Source organism: Talpa occidentalis, unplaced genomic scaffold (genome assembly GCF_014898055.3).
Source record: "Talpa occidentalis isolate TD23 unplaced genomic scaffold, MPIMG_talOcc4v2.1 talOcc4.14, whole genome shotgun sequence".
Lineage (NCBI taxonomy): Eukaryota > Metazoa > Chordata > Mammalia > Eulipotyphla > Talpidae > Talpa > Talpa occidentalis.
This window is the reverse complement of record NW_023601433.1, coordinates 24,822,856-24,842,968: the sequence shown is the minus strand read 5'-3', so window position 1 is coordinate 24,842,968 and position 20,113 is coordinate 24,822,856. Positions and strand designations below refer to the sequence as shown.

At 38.1% G+C, this 20,113-nt stretch overlaps 1 protein-coding gene across 1 annotated transcript in view; it reads left to right on the top strand.

Moving 5' to 3' along the window:
* Positions 1–18,900, top strand: part of LOC119243989 (uncharacterized) — a 58,958-nt gene extending 40,058 nt beyond the window's left edge. Inside the window, exons 12-18 of the mRNA XM_037509790.2 lie at positions 5,280–5,435; positions 8,540–8,695; positions 12,239–12,421; positions 12,982–13,134; positions 13,772–13,802; positions 14,094–14,226; positions 18,809–18,900. Coding sequence (XP_037365687.1) covers positions 5,280–5,435; positions 8,540–8,695; positions 12,239–12,421; positions 12,982–13,134; positions 13,772–13,802; positions 14,094–14,226; positions 18,809–18,900 — 904 coding nt within the window. The remainder of the gene's footprint in view (positions 1–5,279; positions 5,436–8,539; positions 8,696–12,238; positions 12,422–12,981; positions 13,135–13,771; positions 13,803–14,093; positions 14,227–18,808) is intronic.
* Positions 18,901–20,113: the final 1,213 nt, after the last annotated feature.

Here is a 20,113-nt window from a genome sequence, read left to right as displayed (position 1 = left end):
TCTTGTTCCAATACCATGCAGTTTTGATTGATTATGGCTGTAGTATAGTTTGAAGTCTGGGAGTGTAATGCTCCATTCCCTTCTTTTTTTTTTCAGGAGAGCTTTGGCTATTCGGGGTTTTTTGTGATTCCATATGAATTTTCATCAATAATTGTTTCTATTTCTTTGAAGAATGACATTGAAATTTTGATTGGAATAGCATTGAATCTGTATATTGCTTTTGGAAGGATGGCCATTTTAATAATGTTTATTCTTCCAATCCACGAGCAGGGGAGGTCTCTCCATTTCTTTGTGTCTTCTTCTATTTCTTTTAACAGTGTTTTATAGTTTTCTTTGTATAGGTCCTTTATCTCTTTTGTTAGATTTATTCCCAACTATTTGATTTTTTTGTTTCAATAACAAAAGGGATGGTTTTTTTTGATTTCTTCTTCTTCAGATTTATTTGTTTGTGTATAGGAAGGCTACTGACTTTTGCATGTTGATTTTGTATCGCTGCCACTTTACTGAACTGATTGATGAGTTGAATTAAGCTTTTCTGTGGAGTTTTTGGGGTTCTCTATGTATAATAGCATATCGTCTGGCAAATAGTGATAGTTTGACTTCTTCTTTTCCTATTTGGGATTCCTTGGATGTCTTTCTCTTGTCTTATTGCCCTGGCTAGGACTTCCAGTATTATATTGAAAAGCAGTGGTGAGAGTGGACATCCTTGTCTTGTTCCAGATCTTAATGGAATTGCTTTCAGCTTTTCACCATTGAGAATGAATGCTGGCTGTTGGCTTGTCATAGATGGCCTTTATGATGTTGAGGTATGTTCCTTGTATCCCAAGAATTTCAAGGGATTTTATCATGAATGGGTGTTGCACTTTGTCGAAAGCTTTCTCAGCATCTATTGATATTATCATATGGTTTTTATATTTTCGTTTTGTTGTTGGATAACGTTGATTGATTTTCGGATGTTAAACCATCCTTGTGCCCCTGGAATGAATCCTACTTGGTCGTGGTGAATTATCTTATGAACATTGTTGGATTCTGATGGCTAAAATTTTATTGAGGATTTTGCATCAGTGGTTCATTAGGGAGATTGGCCTGTAGTTTCCTTTTTTGTGTTGTCCTTGTTCGGTTTTGGTATTAGTGTAATGTTGGCTTCATAAACGTGTTTGGTATTGTCCCTTCCTTCTCAATTTTTTGGAAGAGTTTGTGAAGGATAGGCACTAATTCGTCTCGAATGTTTGGTAGAATTCATTGTAAATCCATCAAGTCCTGGGCTTTTGTTTTTGGGGAGGTTTTTGAATTACCATTTCAATTTCGCTAATTGTAATTGGTCTGTTTAGGTTTTCTATTTCTTCTTATCTAGCTTGGGTGATTGTAGAGTTGTAGGAATTTGGTCCATCTCCTCTAGATTATTTAACTTATTTCCATATAACTGTTCATAGTAGTTACTGATTATTCTTTTTATTTCTGCTCTGTGTCCGTTGTGATTTCTCCTCTTTCATTGATGATCCTGTGTTATTTGTGCTTTCTCCCTTTTTCCTTTTGTGAGCCTGGCTAGGGGTTTGTCTATTTTATTGATTTTTTCAAAGAACCAGCTCTTGGTTTCATTGATCTTTGGATTGTTTTTTAGTTTCAATTCATTTAATTTCTGCTTTGGGTTTTTATTATTTCTTTTCTTCTACTGGTTTTGGGGTTTTTTGTTGTTCTTTTTCTAGATCTTTGAGCTTCGAGATTAGGTTGTTTCTTGAGTTTCTTTCTTGTTTCTTGATGTGAGCTTCTATTGCTATATTTTCCTCTTATTACTGCTTTTGCTGCCATCCCATACATTAGGATATTGGTGTCCTCCTTGTCGTTCAATTCAAAAAATTTTTAATTTCCTTTGATCTCCTCATTAGTCCAGTGGTCTTCCAGTAGTGTGGTTTTAATCTCCATGAGGTAGGAAAGTTCCTTGCCTTCTTTTTATGGTTTAGTTCTAGTTTGATGCCTTCATGGTCAGAAAAGATGGTTGGTATGATTTCAATCTTGGTGTATCTGTTGATGTTTGTCTTGTGACCCAGTATGTGATCGATCCTGGAGAATGATCCGTGTGCGCTTGAGAAAAATGTGTGTACTCCGTTTTTTTGGGGTTTAGTGTTCTATAGATGTCTGTTAAGCCCAATTGCTCTAGGTCCTTATTTAGAGCTTTGGTTTCTTTACTTATTTTTTGTCTTGTTGATCTATCCATTGTTGATAGTGGTGTGTTGAAGTCTCCCACTACGTATGTGTTTTTCTCTGATGTCTGTTTCAGAGAAGACAACAGTTGTCTGATATATTTTGGTGCTCCTTCGTTTGGTGAGTATATGTTAATGAGTGTTATTTCTTCTTGAAGTATTGTCCCCTTGATCATAATGTAGTTACCATTGGGGTGTCTTTTTATCTTTTTGAGTTTGAAATCTGTTTTATCTGATATAAGTATAGCTTTTCCTGCTTTCTTTTTTGGCCCATTTGCTTGTAGGATTGTTTTCCATCCTTTGACTTTGAGCCTATTTTTATCTTTTGTAGCTAAATGTGTTTCCTGGAGACAGCAAAAGGTTGGGTTTTGTTTCTTAATCCAGGCTGCAACTCTGTGTCTTTTTATTGAAGAGTTTAGTCCATTTACATTTAGAGTTAATATTGATATGTTAACATCTGTATTTGCCATTGTGTTTGTCTTTCCTTTGATCTTATTTATTTATTCTTTTAATAACTTTTTTTTTTTTTTGGCCTTCTTTCATTGTTATTCGTCCCTCTGAGGTTCTGGCTTTAGGACTCCTTGTAGTATTTTTTGGAGTGGGGGTTTATTTGCAATGAAATTCCGGAGTTTCTGTTTGTCTGGGAAGGTCCATATTCTTTCTTCAAAGAGGAAGGAGAGCTTTGCGGGATAGAGTATTCTTGGTTGGCATCTGTTTTCTTGGAGTCTGTTGACTATGTCCCTCCACTCTCTCCTTGCCCGTAGTGTTTCTTCGGAGAAGTCTGATGTCAGCCTGATTGGCTTTCCTTTGAATGTTATCTGTTTCTTCCCTCTTGCCAGCTTCATTATTTTTTCCTTGTACTGGATTCTTGGGAGCTTTACTATTATGTGTCTTGCTGTATTTTTTCTTTCGTCGTGGAAGTTTGGTGTTCTTCTTGCTTCTTGTATATCAATTTTCAGCTCCTTCTTCACATTTGGGAAGTTCTCTTCAATTATCTCTTTGAATATTTTCTCTGTTCCTACTTCTCTCTCCTCTCCTTCTGGTATTCCTATAACTCTTATATTTCCTTTCCTCATGGAGTCAGATAGTTCCCGAAGTCTTTCTTCATTCTTTTTCCTTCATACTTCTCTTTCCTTTTCTGTTTTGGTTCTTTTTATTTCTGTGTCTTCAAGAGCACTTATTCGTTCTTCCATTTCATCAATTCTGCTTTCATTGCTTTTCCCAGAATTCTTTAGTTCTTCCACTAATTCTTTGATCTCCTGCATTTCTTTTACTTCCCTCTTTAGGGACTCAATTTCATTCTTCTGATCGTTGATTATTTTTCCCTTATCATTGTTTTCCTTTATGACTTCTCTCAGTTTTTTAATCACGGCAATTTTAAATTCTCTTTCTGGAAGGCTCAGAAGTTCTTCCAAGTTACTGTCGTTGCAATCTGGGGGCTGGTTTTCTTTTTGTGGTGTGCTTTTTCTCTGGAGAGTTGCTAGGTTGCGTGTGGTTCTTCTCCTCCCTACTGTCTGTTTTCTAATTTGCCGTATGCGTTGGGACACTGTGTTGTTGGGACTGGCCGGCATCTTGGGTGGGCTTCTCTTCTCCCCTCTGGTTCCTCCTGGAGTCATCTGTCAGTTTCAAGCAGTCTTTATTGGAGAAAGGTCCCTGTCCTAAAATGTCGATGTGGGGACACACTCCCCTGTGCGCCTGGTCTGCCCCGGCGGTGGGTTCCTGCTCCCCCTCTGGGCTTGGACTGCAGGCCAGAGGGGGTCTGGCGTGGGCGAACTTCCCCCGCTCACCTCTGGCTCCTGAGGAAGCCTTCTTCAGGTAGTCTTTACTGAAGAAATGTCCCTGTTCTAAAATGGTGATGTGGGACACACTCCCTGCGCGTCCGGTGTCAGGCACACTCTTCTGCGTGCCTGGTCTGCCCTGGCTGTGGGTGCTCGCTCTCCCTGTGGGCTCAGACTACTTGTTCGGAAGGGGCCGGGTGTGGGCTAACTCCCCAGCTGGCCACTAGTTCCTTCAGGAGCCTGTGCTGTCTACAAGTCGCTAGGTGGCGCCAGAGATCTCTCCTAGAGCCCTTGGGGAGCTGATTTTCCACGCCGTGGGACAGGGAGCAAAGCGGAGATGGTAGGGTACACCTCAACGGCTTTGGGGTGCTGTGTCTGCCTTGTGCCCCACCGTCGTGGGGAACCCACGCCCCTAATTTCGTGCCCCGGGTCTCAGTTCCAAAGCCCTCAGTTCCAGGACGCGGGCTGTAGCCCAGTTCAGTGGCGCGGGAAGGGCGCCTTTTGCACCGCTCCCCTGCCTGGGCGCCTGGTTCCTGCTCACTCAGGGAGGGACCTTCACCTCAGTGAGGACCTCCGCGCGTCTCCCCGCAAGCCTAGGTCGTCTCCCAAGCCTAGGTCGCAGGCGCGGGGACCTGGGCAGCCGCGATCCTGGTCTGCACTTGCTTTTCAAGCGCGCCGAGCGCACCGCTATCCGCGCAAGCTTACCGGCAGCCCGGGCTGTGTGCGCGTCTCCCGGGGTCTTTGTTCTTCTCTAATGGCGCCCGGAGCCGTTCGCTCACCGCCGCGGCGAATCCTGCAGGGTTCTCCACAGCTCCCGTTCACGGGGTGTGGTGGCTGAAATAGTTCCTTTCCACTCACAGTCCCGCTTGCTGCGTCCGTTTTTCTTGTTGGCCGTTTTGGTTTGTTGTTTCCTCCCCTCTGCCGGTCGGAGAGTGCCGCCTCTGTGGGCGGGGGAGGGGAGCAGGGTTCTGCGCTTCCCTCCCTTCTGGTCCTCTTTTATGGCCACTTTCTTCTTTGGGCAGTTTGCTGGAGTCACCCGTTTATCTTCCGTGTCCCAGTTCTCACTGGGACCTGCCGCTTTTCCTCCCTATTCACTTTTTTTAATGGGAGATCTTACTCGCAGCTTCTCCTCGCCGCCATGTTGCTCCGCCCCCTCCCTATACCCCCATTTTAAAACCTCCCAGATGCTCACCTACAGCATATCATAAATGTACTATTACATGGTATCAGAATTGGACTTGTGGCTTTGAAGCAAAGAAGTATTTTCCTGCATATGTTGTTGTTACTTTTGTTTTTCAAGGAGGGTTCTTGGTTTCCTGAAGAAGTTAGCAAAAAAGCGAAACAATATTTTAACACCTTCATCAAAATCTGTTGGCCAAATCAACAAGAAGAGTGGTCCTGCCCTTCCAGTGAATGTGAATCACAGGAGTCATGACCCAGTTGAGATTCCCCGAAGGTAAAATCTATAAACTTTCCTTTCAGTTTAAAGGATTGTTAGCAGTGATTACTGTGTGGGAAACAAGCAGCATAATACAGTTGACAGTCCAAGGCAAGAGAAATCTCACCCTGATCAGACTAATACTGCCAAACTATGAACTATGAGAATCACTTTGTGTTTTGCCCCTTTGTTGAGGGAACATTCATTTACAACCTGTGTATGATTTAGGGGATAAGTTCACACCTCATCAGATGGATGCTACCACAGGACACCCTCCACCATCACACCCACACTGCTTTACTCTAGACCGTAGGCCCCTCCTTTGTGTTGTCACCCTGTCTAACTCTCCCACACTCAGCCTCAATTTTTCAGTCCTATGTCCTATATTTGTTGTTTTTTTTTTTTTAATTTTGTCATTTGCTTTGTTTAGTGACTTTGTTGAGGAGATCTGTTGCTGTAAATACTTTGAGCTCTATTTACAGTGATCTACAAATTCAATTAATAGAAACATTCAGAATATTTTCTTATAAGATTTTATAAATTTTTATTGTTCCACCGTTTTGTTGTCCATTGAATGTCACAAAGAGGTGGTTTGATATAAAGTAGAGTAGTACCAAAAATACTAAATAATTCTGATTGGGTATTGCAAAATACAGCCGAAGAAGAAAATGGTCTCCTCCATGGCTGTGACACTAACCTAAGTCCTACAGAACTGTCCATCCCCTAATTTTTCTGTGTTCACGCTGGTGTGAGAAACAATATCAGTAATTCAATTGGAGAAAAGTGAAACTTGCATAACAACAGCCATCCATCAAAAAGAGTGAACAGTTTTGCATAATGGAAATCTCTCCTTCAAAATAATTTCTCCATTTGCTTCTCGGGACTTGTATTTTCTGAGGTTCAACTCATGTATCAGGTTCCCCCCAAGCATTTCTTGTTCTTCTATCTTAGTCTGTGTTTCCTATTTCTCTTCAACTGCATCCTCCTTTTATCCAAATTGAGGAGGAGCCTTAACATTCAGTCCTTGATCTTCTGTCTTCTAACAAAAACATGACTGTTACTTTCTTGTATGTGCTAGTGATCCCCAACTTTATATTTAAACTGCAGACCTCTCCTGTCTCACCCGCAGCTCCCTTCAGCAGTGTCTTCAGTCTGTCTGCCTGTTCTGCTCCCTGCTCTGGCTCTGGTGAATTCTCTCAAACTCCCATGCTTCTGACCTGTACCCCAGCTCTTGTATAAATAAATAAATAAATCTTAAAAAAAAAAAAAGAAAACAGGACCCAATGTGCTTTTTGTCACTTCATGCAAGAGATAATGGCTTACAAGCCTGTGTATGATTTTGGTGCTAGTTTCATAGTTCATTAGATGTGTGTTACCATAAAATACCCGCTACCAAAGCACCCATAGTACTTTACTGTAAACTTTGGGCCTCTCTCTCTTCTGTCTCATCACCTTACCTTCAAATAGATTTAATTCTCCAGTTATATTTCCAGTGTATGTTTTGGTAGTGTTTCCAATTCCTATTTTGGTTATTTGTGGAAAAGCTTATTGCAATAAATTTCTCAGTTTTCTATTCATGAATTCAATGAATAGAATCAATTCAATAAATAGACACATTCCAGAGACCTTTGCTGTTATTTGCAGGTATTATATGAATGCTTTGAATTGTTTGCCATTTAGTTGACCTTTGAGTGTAAATGGATGTGACTAAAAAAAGCATTGCAATACAAAAATAGTAAATAATCATGATTGGGTATTGCAAACTACAGTCAAAGAAGAAAATGGGATCCTCCACAGTCATAGTCCTAAGCTTATGAGTCATACAGAACTGTTTGTCCATCCCCTAGTTCCTCTTTTATATTCACTCTTGAACTTGCACTTTTAATTTCTCCACTTACCGCTCTTCCAAACTGCCTTTGATCAGTCACCACCAAGTGTTCATTTTATCCACACATACTTTTTACACTGATGGGCTATATTTTCTTCAGTGGAAATCTCTCTCCTCCAACATCATATCTTCATTTAACTCCAGGACTCTTTTTTAAGGGGGAGAACTCATTACTAGGTGTCTGCTGTGCACTTCTCATTCTTCCACCTCAATATATTTGTTCAATTTCTTCAATCCCACTTCCTATTTTAGGGATTGAAGTATCCCAAAATTGGCTTTGATCTTTTGTCTCATGACTGCCACTTTTTATATATGCTAATGTCCTCCCAAATTTTCATTATTCTTTAGACCTCTTGTCTTAATTCCTCACCTTATACACTGCACCTAAGTCTCCTCTTAGATCCCTTGGTGTTGGTACTCGAACCCGCAGATATTAGAAAGGCCTATTTTTTTTTTTCTATGAGTGATGCCAAATTGTGGTTCTTGGTGGGGACCTGATGAAGTAAAACTTATTTGGTCAGGACCCTGATGTCTTTCCAACAGATGGTTGTTTTAAAAGTTAATCTATTCTCACCCATGAGATATTTCTTAGAATTTTTCCATTATATCTGTTTCATACTGTTGGACTCTTGGAAAAGTCATGATACATTTTTGCTTGAAAAACACAGAAAAAATATGTCATGACTTTTCCAACAACCCAAAATTTTTCAATCAGTTGCACATTATTGCATTACAAAAGGCCAATATCACATGACACATCTTATTAGTACATTCTTGCCTAGAGTCAATAGTATTTGGCAGTGAACTTAGACACTTGTGTAGCTTTCAAGATATATCAGAATTTCTGGGTCACTCATCTCTCAGTGTTTTGATCTTACACTTTCAAGTTTTTGGGAACACATAGTTGTGATGTGCCTTATCTTTGTATGCATGTTGTAACCTCCATGTGGAATGGTTTTCTTCCCTCTGTGTCTTCTTACCTCCTCTGCAAAGCCTCCATTGTGCTCACTTTCAGCATGCCATATATGTGCTCTTAGCTATCAGATAGTATCATGATTGCATATCTGACTTTGCAGCATGGGGTTTGTTTCCTTGCTTTTCATTTTTACTTCTTCATAAATATTTCAAAAATTAATCAATGACTAAGTTGTGGTATTTATAAAAGATGTTTTATTAGTCTTTATCAGAAGATTTCTTAATAAACATTAGCTTTCACATGGTTTGTTTTTTAAAGGACGGATCCTAGCTTGCAGAAGAATGCAGTAAAGGAAAGCCAAACTGATCCATGGTCTTCACCAGATTATGTGGGTCAAGTCAGCGAGCAGGCTGGTGCTGAACTTCCAGTGAATGTAGATGCCAGGAGATATGACTCAGATGAGAATGCCAGAAGGTAAAATCCATAATTCTCCCTCTAATCTTAAAGGAATATTAGCAGTGATTATTTGTTTGGAAATCAAGCAGCATGGTATAGTGTGCTAGGCAAAGTACGAGAAGGCTCAGCCTTTTCAGACAAATACTGCTAAAAGTGGAAAGAGGAGGTCCAGTGACTCTTTTCTTATTTCACTGAGGGAACATTGTTTTTCAAGCCTCTGTATGTGTGGTGGGATAGGTTCACACATCGCAAGATGTACTTTACCACAAGACACCCACCATCACAGCACTCATAGTGCTTTAGTGTATATCTGGGCTCCCTCTGTTCTGTTTTCTCTGTCTCCTGTCACCGTATAGTAGCCTCAGTTCTGCAGCCATATTTCCAGGGGCTGTTTTGGTTTAATTTTGCTTGTTTCTTTGTTTAGTTATATTGTGGAGGAGCTGTTTTACATTAAATACTTTGTTTTGTATGAAAGATTCAATGAATAGATTCATTTCCATGAATGGAAACATTTCAGAAACCTTGCTTTCTTAATTTTATAAATATTTTGAATTGGTCTGCCATGTTTACCAATTATTACCACACTGAAAATTAAGAAAAATTTTAGTAATAAAACGTCCTGAATAATCACTATTGGGTGTTGGAATCTACAGTAAAACAAGAAGAGAACAGGATCCTCCACTGTCATACTACTTAGCTAAGTCCTACAGCAACATCCATCCTCCTCCTTATTTTCACTTTGAATTCGCTCCAGTAAACTTCTTACCCACCCCTCCTCCAAAGTTGCTTTTTAAAGATTACTGCCAATTTTTCACATCACTGTATCCACACATACTGTTTTAGACTGATAGGCTAAGTTTTCCTTAATGGAAATCTCTTTACTGCAACATTGCTTTCATTTGATTACAGGTCTGGCATTTTCAGAGGGAGAACTCACTTACCTGTGTCCCTGATGTATTTCCTTTTCTTCTACCTCAGTCTGTGTTTCCTAGCTCTTCAACTCCACCCTACTTTTGAGTAAAGTAAAAATCCCAGGATTCAGTCCTTGATCCTCTGTCACATGACTTTTATTTCCTTGTATTTATTAATGATTCCAAAATGATATTTCCACTTCAGATCTTTTTTTCTTGATTACTGAAATCAAATCCCTTGCTGGATATCATTCTTTTTGATGGATGGTTGTTGTTATGCAAGTTTCCCTTTTCTCCAATTGAATTACTGATATTGTTTCTCACACCAGTTCTTCTGTTCATGTCTTCACTCTTGCAGAGTATTAGTTCCTTAGTGGCATCCCTTGTTCTGTCAATGTGTTGGGTGTCACTTTGGTTGTTATCTTTCTCTTTCTTTTGCTTCTGACATTGAATCTGATGGTCAATCTTGTCAGGTTTCCCTGCCAAATATATCCCGAAGCCAATATCCTGTTACATGTTGAATCCCAAATCATCTGCTCTCTTTACTAGTGTCCAAAACTTTTATTTGGTTTCTTAGTATCTGTCTTTTTTACTCTTTAAAATCAGTGGCCTATTTTGACATAGCAAAGATTATGCTGTTCCTCTGTTTTGACTCCCTCTTCAGTCGCAGTACATGCCAATGTTCTTCAAATACAAAGCAACCCCTACACTTTCTGTTCCCCTTAGATCAGTTTTTGTCTCCCTGAAGTCTCTGTCTCTCACTGTCACTTGAATTTCCGTATTCTAGGGGGCCTCCCTGGTGGCACAAGTGGTTGAGCACAATACTGTAAAGCTATCCACAGCCTCTGCAGCATGATTTTGATCCCTGGCCGGTCAGGGAGGTGACCCATATGGCACAGCCACCTCTCCTGTCCAACCCGCTGCTCCCCTCAGCAGTGTATTTCAGTCAGTCTACCTGTTCTGTTCCCCACTCTATCTCTGGTGAATCCTCTCACCACCTCCTGACACCTCTGGCTTGCACCTCAGTTATTGTATGCATAAATAAATAAATCTTAGAAAAAAAGAATTTCCATATTCTGTCCCTTCCGTTGTGCTCCAACCATGTTGACCTTTTCAACATTCTGTCACCCTGAAGACATACCCCTGTACTTGCTGTTGATTCTAACTGGAATGATTTATCTTCTGATATCCTTATGATTGCTCCTTTCATTCCTTCACAAGCTACTTTCTCAGCAATATCTGAGGGGTTGGCCATTTTGAGTCTTATTCTTATGCCTTCCCTGCTTACAAACCTCCAAATTTCCTTATCTCTGCTATAGTATACTCTAGCAGGATATATGTTTTGACATCGAGTTCATCATCTGTTTACTTCATTCTCAAGGGTAGGATTTTGGTCTGATCTCTTCTATTATTTCAGTGCCCAAACTGGGCTGGAATATTATCCCCTGAAGGCTCACTGAGTGAATGGAGTTTAATCTGTGTGTTTTATTTTACATTTTATACTAATTCTCACTTAGACTAAACAGTTTTGTGTGGGTCCCTGGTGAAAGTCTACTTGTCAATTATATGCTCTTTGGGATTCCTTTGGCTCTCTGCAATATGCAGTATTTGCTCTATGCATGTTCTGCATTGTGGGGTTTAAGCTCAGTCATATATTTCCTCACTTTTAAACCTTTTACTTGTATATGGTATTTTATATAAGGTCAAATGGATCTGATGAGTAGAAAAACTATTTATATGCTATTACTTAAAGAAGCAACTAGTAAATTATAGGAGTTTAAAAAAATTCTTGCCACAGAATTATGAACTGTCAGTATGTAAAATTAACTTACGATGTTTGTCTGTATTGTTCCCCATGGTAGGAGAAATGTATGCTGTGTGACATGGTGTTTTTGAACACAACCACCTGTTCCTCTAAATAGGCTTTGGGGAGAATGGAAATTAAGGTCTGCAGTTCAATGAATGCTGCCCCATCTGGAGTGATTGCTGAAGGCAGGGTTTTCCAGCTGTTCCTGGATGCAGCTTAAGAGTGTGTGGAGCCAAGTCTTGGGCCCTGCAGGGTCCACTGCTGAGACTGGTCTGTGAGCCTGTACACACTACAACGAAGCTGCCATCCCTCTGAGATCTCTTGTGTATGGGACTGGAACACTCAACTCTCAGAAAGGCATTTTGTTTTGTCCATGGGTGACACCAAATTGTTCTTGGAAGGGGGCATGATGAATTATGACTTATTTGATCATGAACCAGAAGTCAAACCAACATATAAGCATTTTCACCCCAGCCCCAGCATATTTCCTGGATTTCCTCATTCATATTGTATGTTTCTAATAGTATTTTTCCATTTACATGTTATTATATTTAAAAGAAATTGATAAGCATCATATTTGGCTAATTAGTATTTCCACATCTGTGTGTCATAACTTTGAGTCAGTGAACTCTAGGTTTTAAATTTAGCATTTAGTAGTTTTCAAAATTACTGTGGTGACTTCTGTTCCAGTATTTTACATTTTGTAACCTGATTGTTCTTTCGTTTTTGTTTTTCCTGTTTCTCTTCAACCCTTCCCATTTTATTTTTATTTTACAAAAGTTGTGTTTTAAATCATCATAAGTATTTTTTTTAATTAGCTTTATTTTGTTTCTTTTTCAAAAGTAATATGCCTGGCTTACATAAAAATGGAGTAAAGAAGAGCAAAAATGAAACATGTAATTCACCAGTATCTGTGCCTAAAGTAAGCAGGAAGTCTGGTGTTTTGCATTCAGTGACTGGTGACAGCAGAAGACATGAATCAAGACAGAATAATGGCAGCAATGTCTATAATTTCTTCCTGTATAGGTAAAGGAATATTAGCAGTGATTACTCTTCTGGAACTCAGACTGTATGATGTAGCTTATAGGCTAACACAAGAAAAATCTTACACTTGTCAGACAAATACTGCTGAGAGGTAACAATGAGGACCAGTCAGTTTTGGGTGACTTCATCGAAGGAACATTGGTTGACAAGCCTGTGTATGTTTGAGGGGACAGGTTCCCACCTCATCAGGTGGATGTTACCACACGATCCCCACCGCCAAAGCACCCAGAGTGCTTTATCCTAGACCGCTGGATTCTCATCCCTGTTCCTTTGTCACCTTCTCCTCTCCTTTCCCTGTTTTAGCCTCAATTCTGTAGTCAAATTTCTAGGGTTTGTTTTGTTAGTTAGCTGGTTCCTTGGTCAGGGTCTTTTGTTAGTGATGCAAGGAGTATGTTTCCTTGCTTATGGTTGTTACTTCATCATGGCTTTCCGAGTCAATAAATGAAGTAGGTTAGATAAGTTTTGGAATTTTTCCTTTTTTTTTTTTTTTAATGTTTACAATAGATTTCCTCTAAAACAGTTTCTTATGGATTTTCAACTAGAGTTCCTGGCTTTACTAGAAAAAAAGGAAAGAAAAGCACCTATGTAATTAATATGCCAACAGAACCTCTGACAGTAACACATGAGACGGCTGGTGTAGTATTTCCGGAGCAAGGTGACAGCAGGAGACATGAAAACAATCAGGATGTTGGAAGGTAAAATCTATAAATTCTTCCTGTCTTGACAAAGGAATATTAGCAGTGATTACGTTTTACTGAAAATAAAACAGCATAATCTGGCATACTTACTGAGGCAAGAGAAAATGAACTTTATCTGAAAGATACTCCTGAAATGCGATAGATGAGGATGAGCGATTTTTTTTCTCTTTTTATTGTAGCATCTCATTTACAACCCTGTCTATATTTTAGGTGATAGGTTCATATCTCTTCAGATGTATGTTACCATACATGCCACCACCATGATGATTTAAAAAGGTTTCTTTTCATATAAGGACTTGAACAATACTTCTCAGTTAGGTTTTAGTACCAGTGAAAGCTTGTTTTTTATTGAAAATGACCACCACAAAAAACCTGAGAATATGTTTCCTATGAAATCATGTAAATAACATTGATTCTACTTTTTGTCTTTTGATTGTTAATTTGAAGTAATTTAATAATTTGTTAATATTACAGTACATTTTTGGTCTTTAATGTTATTACTCTTTTTACTTGGTGTTTAATCCCGTTTTAGGAACGTATGGGTTAGAAGATTTTATATAATAACAATAGGTTTTGATATTCTTTATAGTTGGCTATTTACTATTTGCCTGAAAATAAATCTTTTCTTTTATAGGCCTGTAAAGAAAACATCTAATGAGAAGAAGGTATAGTAAAGAATAAATAAGGACAAAAATTATTCTGTGGTAAAAATACATTTTAAAAGATATAAGGAAAAACTTGAAAGTCTTAAATCATTATAAAAATGTTTACTTTAAAAATAATTTATAAATAATAATCATATATAAAGGTATCCTTTTCATGAAAGTCAGTTCCTTTAAGGAGTACCTGTGTTTTTGCTATTATAAAAAGGTGAATATTTATCACCTCTGTACACTTAGCATATTTATTGATAGTTACTGAGCATTTTGAAATATTTTTATTTGTATGTCAAACAGGAAATCAATCCTACAGATGACTCTGATGACATAACTCAGACATCTGAAACAGCCTCAACAGGTTGTGACTCGTTTTACTCGGAACATGAGAATTGTACGTTGTTAATGGAACAACTTTGCATGAATTGTAAAGGTAGGAGCATTGTTTAATTATAAAGGCTTAACACATATACTGTAGTGTCACATGCACACTTTGTCTAGTACTTCACTATAGAGCACAGATCTGTTCTCATGTTATTCACCTCAGAAATATGTTTTATATTGAGATGAAATGAGAGCTATTGATTACTTCCAGCCAAAGAGCTGTGAGAATCCCCATGATACTTTTTGTTGACTCTGCTCTCTCCTAGGCCTTTCCTCGAAGTCAGATTCCCATTATTTCCCTCCTAGAATACTGAAATATCCTCAGATATGTTTTCCCTGACATTTTACCTCTGGAAACCTTCTTCTGTACTGCACACATAATTGTCATATATATTGTTTTAACTTCAGATCTCATAATGTTACCCTTTCCTTAAAATCCAGCTAGTATCTCTCAATGCTCTAGGTTAAAGGCCACCATCCACTAGTTGCATTTTGTGTTATTCCATGTCCTTTTCTCATCTGTGTCTCAGTGACTGCGTAGTCTTTCCTACAATAAGACTTTTTGTTTTCAACAGCTTTTGTTAGGTAAACCACACCTATAGAAATTGTATAATTTGATAGTTTTGACATATGTATACAAAGATGAAACCATCCTCACAATCCAGATAGTTAACTCATCTATCACCCCTCAAAGTCTCCTCAAGTCCCTTTATATTCCCTTCTTAAGAAACTACCAAATTGTTTTCTAAAGGGCTTGTGCCATTTTCCATTCCCACCCAAAGCTTATGAGATTTCTAGTTCTTCCATATCTTCATCAACGCTCAGTGTTGTCAGTTTTTTTTTAAAGATTTATTTATTTATGCAAGAACTGGGGTACAGTCAGAGGCACGGGAGGGTGAGAGAATTCACCAGAGACAGAGCAGGAAGCAGAACAGGCAGACTGACCGAAGACACTGCTGAGGGGAGCAGCGGGTGAGGCAAGAGAGGTCTGCCTCGCCATGTGGGTTTCTCCCCAACTGGCCAGGAACTGAACCCGCACTGCAGAGGCTGTGGACAGCAGGGTGCTCAAGCACTGGGGAGGCCCTGATGCCAGTTTTTTTAATGTTACCATTCTGATAGGTGTTCAAATGTGTATTTTATTATGGTTTTAGTATGCATTTCCCAAATAACCAATACTATTGACTATCTTTCTGTTTGCTTATTTGCCATCTGTATATCTTCTTTGAACTGTGTCTAAATCTTTTATCATTTAAAAATTATGTTGTTTTCTTATTAGTTGAGTTTTGAGAGTTCTGACATTTTGAAAATACAGTTTCTTGATCAGCTTTGTTTTTACAAGAATTTTCTTCCAGTCTGTGAATTGCCTTTTAATTTTCTTAAATTGCCTTTTTTTATAATGTATAGTTTATTGAATAATATAACATTTTTAATAAGTCAACAACAAACAGACTTTAAGTCCAAGACATAGCTATTTGTGATAGTAACAAATGATAAAAGGAAACTTCAAAAAGACTAGAGAAAGAACAACAAAGAAAAATAAGGAAGCAAGGAAGAAGGGAAAAAAGGGTAGTCAGAGAAAAGAGAAAGATAAATTAGAGAAATGAATCATTTATTTTATTTTTTTCTTTTTATATTTATTTATTTTTCTTTTTGTTTTTTCAGTTTTGTATATTTTTTACATCATTTTTCATTTTTGTACAATGTATGCATTCTCATCTTGGTTATAGTCCCCAGACAATTCCCATCCCCATTGTTTTGATCCTACTCCTTTCTCCCCTTCCCTGTATTGGGTGTCTGGTTTATAGATGCTTGTTTTTTTCTTTTTTTAATGATTATTTATTTATTTATTTATACATAAATAACCGGGGTATAGGCTAGATGCATGGGAGGGTGAGAGGATTCACCAGAGACAGAGCTAGGAACAGAATAGGCAGACTGATGAGATACATTGCTGAGGGGAGCAGCTGGCAAGACAGGAGAGCTCTGCCGCACCATGTGGGACCCTCATTGGATATGAGGAATGAATTGGCACTCCAGAGGCTGCAGACAGCTTCACAGTGCGGCACTCAACTGCCTGCACCACCAGGGGAGGCCCTATAGTTGCTTGTTGATTTTGATTTTTACTTTATTATAATTAGTCTTTTTCCTGATCCCTTATTTAGGTTTTCTTAATTCCTGCTATGAGTGAGACCATCGGGTATTTTTCTTTTCTTTCTGGCTTATTTCACTGAGCATGATCCCTTCCATTTCCATCCATGTTGCTGCAAATTGCATGTATTTATCTTTTTTGATTGATTAATAATATTCCATTGTGTATATGTACCACAGCTTCTTGATCCAGTCAATTATTTTGGGGCATTATGATTGTTTCCATAGCTTACCTATTGTAAATAGTACTGCTATAAACCTAGGGGTGCAGGCGCCCTTTTGAATTAATGTTTCTGTGTCCTTTGGGTAAATACCTTAGGAGTGGAATTGCTGGATCATATGGAAACTCCATCTTTAGCAGATTGAGGAATACCCACACAGCTCTCCATAGTGGTTGGAACAGTTTTCATTCCCACCAGCAGTGGAGGGTTCCTTTTTCTCCACATCCTCCCCAACATGTGTTGTTGCTACTTTTTTTAATATGTGCCATTCTCACTGGTGTAAGATGGTATCTCATTGTAGTTTTGATTTGCGTTTCCCTGATTACAAGTGATGTTGAACAATTTTTCATATGCCTGTTGGCCATTTGCATTTCCTCTTTGGAGAAATTTGTTTTTAGCTCTTCTGCCCATGTTTTGACTGGGTTGCTTACTTTGTCTTTGTTGTGTCTCGGCAGCTCTTTGTAGATTTTTGTGATCAGTCCTTTATCATTCGTGTTGTGTGCAAAAATTTTCTCCCAGTTGGTGGGGTGTCTCTTTGTTTTGGTTACTGTCTCTTTTGTGGTACAGAAGCTCTTTAATTTGATGTAGCCATAGCTGTTTATCTGTTCCTTCACTATCACTGCTTTGGGTGATGTGTCTTTCAAGTTATTACTGAGGTGTATGTCGTGTAGTGTTTTACCTATATTTCCTTCTATTTATTTTATAGTTTCAGGTCTTATGTCTAGTTCTTTGATCCATTTTGAGTTGGCTTTTGTGCATGGTGTGAGGCACCAGTCAAGCTTCATTCTTTTGCATGTGGTGACCCAGTATTCCCAGCACTATTTATTGAACAAACTTTCCTTGCTCCATTGCATATTCTTTGCTCCCTTGTCAGAGATTAGTTGCCCATAAATCTGGGTTTATTTTTGAATTTTCTATTTTGTTCCATTGGTCCGTGTGTCTGTTCTTGTTCTAATACCATGCAGTTTTGATTATTATGGCTTTGTAGTATAGCTTGAAGTCTGGGAATGTGATACCTCCATTCCCTTCTTTTTTTTTTTTTTTCCAGGAGAGCTTTGGCTATTCTGGATTTTTGGTGGCTCCATATGAATTTCATCAATATTTGTTGTATTTCTTTGAAGAATGTCATTGAAATTTTTATTGGAATAGCATTAAATCTGTAAATTGCTTTTGGTAGGATGGCCATTTTCATAATGTCTGCTTATTAAATTACTATCATTTTTATATATTGATTTTGAACCTGCCACTTTGCTATATTCATTTTTTGTTTCTATATTCATTTATTGTTTTTTGATAGAGTCTTTGGGATTTTTCTAAATATAATATATCATCTGTAAGTAGTGATAGTTTCACTTCTTTCCGACTTGTATTCCTTTGTTTCTTGATTTTGTCTGATAGTTCTGACCAAAACCTCTAGTACTAAGTTAAAAAGAAGGGGTAACAATGGGCATCTTGCTTTGTTCCCAATCGTAAGGGGAAAGTTATCAGTTTTTCACCATTGAATATAATGTTGGTTGTTAGTTTGTGGTATATAGCCTTTATTATATTAAGGTAGATTTCTTCCATCCCCATTTTGGTTAGAGTCACTATCATGAATGGATACTTGCTTCATGCATTCTATAGCTAGTGTTAAGTTCATAAACGTAGAGGATTATTATCCTTCCTATAGATTGACCCTTCTATTGTGAAATTGTCTGGTTTATTGCTGATTATAGTCTGTGCTCTGACAACTACTTTGTCTGGTATTAGCATAGCCACACCAGCTCAGCTTCCTTTTTTGTCAGGTATTAGTGTATATATCTTTTTCCATGCTTTTAACAAATGTGTGCCTTTATTTTCAACTTGCATTTCTTGTTGGTGGCATTTAGTTGGACTTACTATTTGATTCAGTTTGATCATATGCCTTTACATTGAAGTTTTCATATGATTTTCTTTTAATGTAATTTATATATATATATATATATATATATACAGTTAGGTTTAATCTGTTATCATGCTGATTGATTTCTGTTTGCCTCACCAGCTCTTTGTTCCCCTTCTTTTGTTTCCTTCTAGAATATCAAGTGATTTGTATGACTTAGTTTATTTCCTTATATTAGATAATTAGCTATAACTCTTTTGTTTCACTCTTTTAGTGGTGGTTGTAGTGTTTATAGTGTGAGACTAACTTATCACTGTCCACATTCAAGTACTACTATACCATATCGTATGCAGTATGACAAAATTACAGCAGTTTACTTTTGTTTCTCCTGTCCTACACAGATACTACCTCGGCCTGTGGAACTACAGTTCTCATGAAGTTTAGAAAGTTTGTGGTCATTTTTTCAAAATACTTTTTTTTTTCGTTCCCCTAACTCTTTGGAGAATTGTATCATGGCCATTTAAAATTTTTCTCACAGTTCACCAAGGTCATCCTTACTAGTCTTTTGTGTGTGTGTTTGATTGTAATATATGTTTATTCCCAACCAGAATATTTGTCATCTCTGAGATTATATTTTTCATATAATCTCATATAATCTCATTATATTTTTCATATAATCTGCTACTTATTTGGGAAAAAAATAGCTTCCATGACTTTACTCTTCTTCTTTTTCTTTTTTTTAGTTAAGTTACTTATAAACAGTTTGATCCTTCATTGTCTTGCTCTTTTCATCTGTTGGGTGAATCCAGAGTAATGCCCTCAGGCTAATTATTTCCCAATACCAAGGCAAGACCTTTCTCACTGCTCTATTCATTGCCCTGTTAATTATGAATTTTTCCAAACTAGCTAAAGGAAGCACCACTATTTCTGGTGCAGTTTATTCTTTTCAGATATTTTTTCTCCTTGGTCTCAGGTGGCTTCTTCATATGAATTCACTGCTTATTACTCTGTTGAATACTCCAGAAGGCCCCTCTGTAGATCTTCAGAGCTCTTTCTTGATCTTCCTTTTCTCTTCAGTGATCTGACCTGTGATCTCTATCTTCTTGGTTTCACCAGACCCTCAATTTCATCATCTCACCTAAGAGTATCTGGTAGACGTCACCTTAGTACCTTCTCCCTGTGTCATGATCTGGAAATTATCTTAAGCTAGAGATCTGCTGGGGCGTTGTCTTTCATTACCTGAAGTTCTTTGTCTTGAAAAATCATTATTTTTTATTGTATTTTTTTTTCTGTTTTGTTTTTGCTTGTTTCAGGTAGGAGGGTAAATTAGTACCTGTTACTTTCTCTTGGCTAGAAGCAGATTGTAATAAAACTTCAGCACATGTTGTCCCCTACCTAGAGTGGCTTTCTTTCTCCTTTGCTTTCTGCTTCTTCTTCATTCCTCAGGGCAACAGTCTGTTCCTCAGGGACCTCTTCCCTGGGCCTACTCTAGATCAAGTGCTGTCATGTGAGCATAGAATTTTGTTTTCTTGTAGTATCTGTATGAATTTAGACTTTACGCTAAACTTTATCTGTCCCTTATGCTAAATAAGAGCCAGTGTTCCCATCTGTTCTGTCTGCAGAGTTTAATATATTTTTTTCCACTTTGTAGGTACTCAATATGTATGTATCTGTTTAAGGTATGGATGAGTGACTGAGAAATGTAC